Here is a 7,521-nt window from a genome sequence, read left to right on the forward strand (position 1 = left end):
TCTTTAGATTCCCATAAATAACAGTTATCTTTGGATCTGGCTCCTCTCATCACTTCCTGATTGCAACCATTCAACACCACACATCCTCCCTTAGTGAATTTCACATTGAATCCTTGGTCACATAGCTGGCTTATGCTGATGAGATTAGCAGTTAGTCCTTTTACTAACAGCACATTACTCAGTTTTGGAACTTCAGGACAATCCAGCTTACCAACACCCTTGACTTCTCCTTTAGCTCCATCACCAAATGTCACGTACCTGGTGGCATGGGGTTGTAGATCCACCAATAGGTTGCTCATCCCAGTCATATGTCTTGAGCAACCACTATCAAAGTACCAGTCTTGTCTGGTAGATGCCCTTGGAGATGTGTGAGCTAGTTTAGCAACACATTTTTGATTCTCACTGGGGAGATTAAGCTTAGATGCCTGCTGCTTAGGTCTGACTTGAGGTGTCTGATGCGCAACCCATTTTTGTTTCTTAATGGGGGCATTATGTTTAGAAGCCTTCTGCTTAGGTCTGACTTGAGTGGCCTGGTTAGGATAACCATGCAGCCTGTAGCAGAAGGGTTTTATGTGACCAAATCTACCACAGTAATGACATCTCCATCTCTGAAATTTCTTCTTCTGATGATTACTCATTCTGGTTCCCTGATGTTGAGACATCGGTTGTGACTTCTGCTTGAATTTCTGAACTTCAGTCTTTGATCTTTTGAGTTCAGTTGAAGATTTCTTAGCAAAGCCTAAACCAGACATGGTTCCTGACTTCTGTCCCACCTTTAGAATCTCTTCCAAGGTGTCAGTTCCTTTATTCAACATTCTGATGGATTTAGTCATTTGTTCTAGCTTAGATGTCAGCAAAGATATCTCACCATTCAGACCATCTATGACTTTCATCTGCTTCTGTTTCTCAGCTTCCAGCTCTTTGATGAGTTTCTTCTGCTTTTCTCCTTGGATACACACTTCTGCACTTTTAACACATAGTTCTTTATATGAAGCAGCAAGTTCATCCAAGGTAAGCTCATCTCCGCTTGAGTCATCATCTGAGGCACATACACTGGTCAGAGCAGTGACATGTTTGGCAGATTCTCCTTCAGATTCACTCTTAGAGTCTCCTTCTGACCAGGTGACAGATAGCCCTTTCTTTTGCATCTTGAGAAAGGTAGGGCATTCAACTTTAATATGACCCTACCCTTCACATCCATGACACTGGATTCCCTTGCCTTGAGTGACCTTTTCTTCATATTTTGACTTTCTACTGATGTCATATGAAGAGTTCTTGACATTAGGTCTACCCTGTTGATCAACCTTCATTATGAACTTGTTGAACTGTCTTCCAAGCATGGCTATGGCTTCTGAAATGCTTTCATTTCCTCCAATGTTTCCTTCTTCTGAATTCTCTTCAGTATTTGATACAAAAGCTATGCTTTTGTTCTTCTTTTCAGCATCCTCACATAAGCCCATTTCAAAGGTTTGGAGAGAACCAATGAGCTCATCCACCTTCATACTGCAGATCTCCTGAGCCTCTTCTATAGCAGTGACCTTCATGGCAAATCTCTTAGGTAATGACCTGAGAATCTTTCTTACAAGTTTCTCTTCAGCCATTTTTTCACCTAAGCCACCAGAGGTGTTGTCAATTTCAAGAATATTCATGTGGAAGTCATGAATAGTCTCATCCTCTTTCATCCTCAGATTTTCAAACTTGGTGGTCAGCATCTGAAGTTTAGACATCTTCACCTTGGATGTACCTTCATGAGTTATCTTGAGGGTATCCCAAACTTCCTTGGCCAGCTCACAGTGGTGCACCAGCCTGAAGATGTTTTTACTTATTCCATTGAACAATGCATTCAAGGCCTTAGAATTTCCAAGGGCTAATGCCTCTTGCTCCTTGTCCCACTCTTCTTCAGGAATTTTTATACTGACTCCATCATTACCTGTCTTCGTTGGATGTTCCCATCCTTTGTTGACAGCTCTCCAGACTTTGCTATCTAGAGACCTTAAGAAGGCTATCATACGAGGCTTCCAGTCATCATAGTTAGAACCATCCAACATGGGTGGTCTATTTGAGTGTCCTACATCCTTGTCCATGGTACTAGAAAGTAACTTCCCTAGATCTCACCCAGAAATTAACAGGCAGGGTGCCTGCTCTGATGCCAATTGAAATTCTAGTTAACAGACTTTCGATGTCACACGGGTTGTTATGACATCCAATTCTGCGCAGACAAGAATTATGCAGAACTTAAGAAGTAAGTGCAGTAAATAACACGAGGAATTGTTTACCCAGTTCGGTCCAACATGACCTACGTCTGGGGGCTACCAAGCCAGGGAGGAAATCCACTATTAATAGTATTAATTCAGGCCTTAAACCAACTGTTTAACCCTATCACTTAATACCTACCCAATGCTATTTCAATCTTACACTAAGATCAGAGTTCCTACTCCCTCCCCCTCAATCACCTCAGTGATTACAACCTTTAATAAAGATTAAAAACTATTTCGAAGTCACACTTCAAACAACTCTTGATTGTGCTTAACAGCTTTAATCAAGATACACAACACTCACGCTTAAAAGCTTAGAGTGACACAACACTTACAACTCAATGAACACCCTATACCAATGCAATCATCTCAGTGATAATAGCTTGGCTTACAAGATACGTCTAATACAAGACACACAACAATACAACAGTGAAGTATAATGGACAAATAAAATCTTCACGCCTAAAACCCCTAGTTCTGAATGAAGGATTGTCATCCTTTTATATTGCATCACTTGGACCTTGTACTTGTATTTTACTGAAATTAAGGTCACGCGAGTTCCCCTAAATTCCACATCTAGGTTACTAACAAATAGGCTATTTGTTAGGTTCATTAATTGTAGCTTAGTTGTTGGTTTCCTGGATTTTAGCTCAGCTGTTGACTTCCTGAAGAATAGCCTGAGAAAAATGCTGAAACAGAAAAACTGAACAACCTACAATTTAGCATACGCTGTCAGGAATGAATGTCACAACATTCAGTTTGACGTCCAAAGCATAGACCATATGCTAAGTCTGTTTTTCCTGAAAACAGACTGTACAAATTTGTTGTACTGTACAGAACCAATATGTCCATACTTCAGTATCAGCGTACATTAATAAATGTCAAAACATCCAATTTGACATTTACACATAGAGCCTTACATCAGGTTTGTTATCCTCTTGATAAACAGACTGAGCTACATACTGAAATGTAGCAGAAAACCAATCTGCTTATTGTTCAGTATATGCTGTCAATGATGAATGTCATAACATCCAGTTTGACATTCAGACAGTAGGCCTTATGCCAGGTCTGTTATTTCCTTGATAAACAGACTGAAAATAAATACTGAGTTATAGCAGAACACCAACTGTTCTATTCCTCAGTATCTGCTGACAGGGATGAATGTCATAACATCCAGTTTGACATTCAATAAATCCTGTATTAGCTAAACCTGCAGTATACTACTCAAGTATGTCATGACATCAGCTAAGACATCAGAGTACAGCTAGATATTCTAACATACAATGCAGTCACACAAACATCTCCACAGCATGTCATGACATCAGTCAAGACATTAGAATCCAGCTAGTGTTTTACCATACAATGCAGCCAATTAAACATCTACATGCATCTTTAAAACAAGTTGATAAAACACTGAGCTGCATGCCATGATCACAAAGTCATACTTGTTTTCCACACAAAACACTCACAAAAAACATTTCCATTCTCAATCCACATTTTCACCCAAAATCTCCAATCTTATGTTTCATCACATCAATGAGAACCAAACAAGTTGGAATTTCAGATAAATATCATTTGTTTCAAGTCTCATTGCTCACATCAATCTTGTTTTCTGTTTGAAAAACGCACGTTTATTCCGGAGATACATTTTCAGAACGAGTTTGAACTCATCCGAAAATGCATTTCCAGTATCTATATGTGTTCTATTTTTAGCTCTATTTACATAACCATCACTTATTTATTGTTCTGTGGTAATTGTTTTCATTAGATATGATGCACCCCGATGTTTTCCCTGAACATATTGTATCTTTGAATGTCAAAGATGTTGTTGTGAAGGCGGTAGATGTTGGCAGCCAATTTAAAAATGAGCAAGAGTTTGAATTTCGTGATCACATGCTTCAATGGATTCGTACGGAGGCCTCCAAACTGAGATTTGTTGTGGTAATCGAAAGATTCGATAATTGTTTGGATAGAAGATGTGCTTTTGTGACAATGATGTGCGAAAGAAGTGGAAAATATAGACATCCTCTCAAGAATTTTAAACGAGACAACACCAATTCAAAAAAATGTGAGTGTCCCTTTAAGTTGCGTGGTTATTTGTTGGTAAACAATAAATGGAGATTTAATGTCATATAGTTTATATAACCATGACTTATGTGAAAAGTTAGTCGGTCTTTCAATTGTGTATCGCCTCATGCTGGAAGAGAAAGAATGCGTTGCTGACATGACATTGAATTTGACTCAACCAAAAAATATATTTGCAACTTTGAAACGTAAAAGATCCAAAAATATCTCAAATATCAAACAAGTGTACAATATTCGGTACCAAACTAACAATGCGCTGAGGGGGGATAAAACTGAAATGCAACAATTCTTAAAACTGTTGGATGTTGACAGTTATATGTTTATGTACTGAACGTGCGAGGATGGAGTTACCGTTATAGATATATTTTGGACTCATCCTGATTCAATCAAGTTGTTCAACACGTTTTCTAACGTGCTCATAATTGATTCAACGTACAAGACCAACAAATACAAACTTTCATTATTGAAGATGGTTGATGTTACATCTACTGAGAAGATCTATTGTGTTGAATTTGCATTTATAGAGAGTAAAAAAAGAGGAGAATGTTACTTGGACCTTAGAGGTGTGACAGACAATGTATAAAGGCTGACAAACAATTTATAAAGGCTATGTGAAATATATTTTTCTATTTCGAAACAAAAATTCTGTTCGAGTTGAAAGCGACAATTTCAAGACTGGTCAAAGGTATTGTGAAGATGTTGAAATGTTCACATGGATATTGAAGTGTAATGTTTCATTTTATGTTGAAATCATCTATGTAATGTTGATTGTATGTTACGAATGATAATTTTATTTTGTCAAATTACAAGTTTTTGGTTTCTACCTCTGATACTGATACGCATACGTTACGAAAATACATCTACGAATAGATTCTGAAGATGTATCATCGAGTTTAAAAAAAATCAATTTCTAGAACATAACTGAGAATGGTCTAGGTTGTGTGTATTGGGTACGTCCGGAGATGTATCTCTGAAATTTGGGGACATTTTAGTATTTTTACGTGGTGTACTAGTAATATATATAATACATTAAGAAATTCCCTTTTTAATTTTTGAATTTGACATGACATTTTCTTGTGCATTAGGATCATAGTTGTCTTGACTAAATTGACTTAAATCACCCCAAAATTCTATTTTTTAAAAAATCATTTTCCCTTATATCATCTAGAAAATCCAAATATTGAGCATCATCATCTACCTTATTTTTCCATTGAAGATGATCGCCAAAACAAAAAGAATATCTATATTTTTAAAGAAAGTAGTATCAATAGTAACAAATATTTTCTTAGAAATAGTTTCTAAACATTTGTACCCCTTTTGGTTTAAGGTGTAGCCAATAAAAACCCATTTTAGCTTTAGGCTCAACTTTTCCTTGGTTAGCTCGTGAAAATGAACATGAATAGTACATTAAATATCTTTAAGGGTAGTGTGTGAAATTTTATTACCTAGAAAGACATTTGTAAAACATCAAATGAAGTTTTGAAATTCAAGATTTTGCAAGGCATCATATTTATCAAATATGTTCAGGTAAGGGTTGCTTCACCCAAAAGATACTTTGGAACTTTACTTGAAACAATAATGCCTTATATAAACTTCAAGAAGATGTTTAATTTTTTTAACCATTTCATTGTGTTGTGGGGGTGTCCACACAATAACCTTGATGAGTAATGCCTTGCTGAAGAAACAAATTCATTCAAATACTTAAAGTTTGGTATGCAGCGTGAATTTATATATAAAAATAAAATATTATATTTTATTATTTATTTTAGATTTCACAGAACTTTCATTTTCTTTCTAAATTTTCATTTTCATATATATTTCGTTAATAATTCCCCATCATGCGGATTGATGTTGTCTGATAAAGGCGATGAGGTGTTATGATGAAGTTGTTTTGCAATCACGGCCGTATTTAAAATCATGATATCAACCTCATCATTAAAGAGATAGAGATCATCATTCTCTTTGGCAGTACCGATCATTGCTCCCAAATGTAACTAAAATTTACAATTAAGTGTTAAAAATAGCAAAATAGTTAAGATCTTCAGATTTGCTTATGGATAGCAGGTTGACATATTTGAAACATGAAGGACATTGCGAAGGGTTAGAAAAAGTACCATAAACTATTTTAAACTATTTATGACTTGCACAAGTACAATAAAGAAAATTGAAGTCGGAAGATTTATTGGAGTAGACCAGGATGAAAAGCAAAAGAAAACTTATGCAGTGCAAATCAAACACAGATTTTAATCACACTGACATCAAAATTCTAACAATATCCGTAAATATACAAAACGATAACCAAAACGACCTATAACAGGACACAAAAACAACCAAAACGACAAGCAATCAAACGGCAGCAGCGTACTTAGAAGCTTCAAGATCCGCCGCTTTCTGAAGAAGACTCTGCGAATCATCTTCCAGAACCATCTGAATAGGCGAAGATCCCAATCCATCAGCGATCGCGAGCATGATCTTCTTCATCTCGGATTTAAACTCGTCACGATCGACAGTGCCACTTCCGTCACCGTCAAAACTGTCGAACACGGAGTCGTAAAGGCGCGTGAGTTGCTCCGGCGGAGTAGATACGTCGATGCCGAAGTGTGCCTCGATCAGTCTCATCGATTCGAAGGCTGTGCGAAGCTCGGCGCGTGATAAAACGCCGTCGTTGTTGAGATCGAGAGATGAAAACTGTTCGTTGACGCTGTCTGTGAAACGCTCGTCGTCGGCTATGAAGTCTGTTACGGTGGTACCGTCTATTATCACCACACCCATCCTCAATCTCGATTGATTGATTACGAATTTACGATTATTTAGTTTAAGATGAGACTAGACCAATAGTTAGAGGCAATTGTTATATGGGGTTTCGCAATTGACGCGTGGCACCATTTGTTTGTTTCTATAGCTGCGTGTTATCCTTTTCTCAAATCTACGGACCTCTAGTCTTTGTTTTGATTACTACTAGTATAATATTTCATTTGATAAAGTTGATTTTGTTTTATAAAATGAGTATTTGCTATGCACTATATATAAATTTTTTACATTAATGATTTAAAAGTATTATTTAAGAAATTAAAATAAAACCTAACATTAATTACAAATCAGCAATTAGAATTAGAGATTAATTATTTAAGAAATTAAAATAAAACCTAACGTTGATTACAAATCAAATCAGCATAACACA

At 36.6% G+C, this 7,521-nt stretch overlaps 1 protein-coding gene across 1 annotated transcript; it reads right to left on the bottom strand.

The window, feature by feature from the left end:
- Positions 1–6,495: 6,495 nt before the first annotated feature.
- Positions 6,496–7,319, bottom strand: LOC127075609 (uncharacterized). The gene has a single exon (XM_051017062.1). The coding sequence runs from the start codon at positions 7,110–7,112 to the stop codon at positions 6,687–6,689; it is 426 nt and encodes a 141-aa protein (XP_050873019.1). The 5' UTR covers positions 7,113–7,319; the 3' UTR covers positions 6,496–6,686.
- Between the last annotated feature and the right edge of the window lie 202 nt (positions 7,320–7,521).

Source organism: Lathyrus oleraceus, chromosome 4 (genome assembly GCF_024323335.1).
Source record: "Lathyrus oleraceus cultivar Zhongwan6 chromosome 4, CAAS_Psat_ZW6_1.0, whole genome shotgun sequence".
Classification (NCBI taxonomy): Eukaryota; Viridiplantae; Streptophyta; class Magnoliopsida; order Fabales; family Fabaceae; genus Lathyrus; species Lathyrus oleraceus.

What these genes read in the sequence shown, in the direction of transcription:
- LOC127075609 (XM_051017062.1), bottom strand. Translation starts at nt 7,112, where the DNA reads ATGGGTGTGGTGATAATAGACGGTACCACCGTAACAGACTTCATAGCC.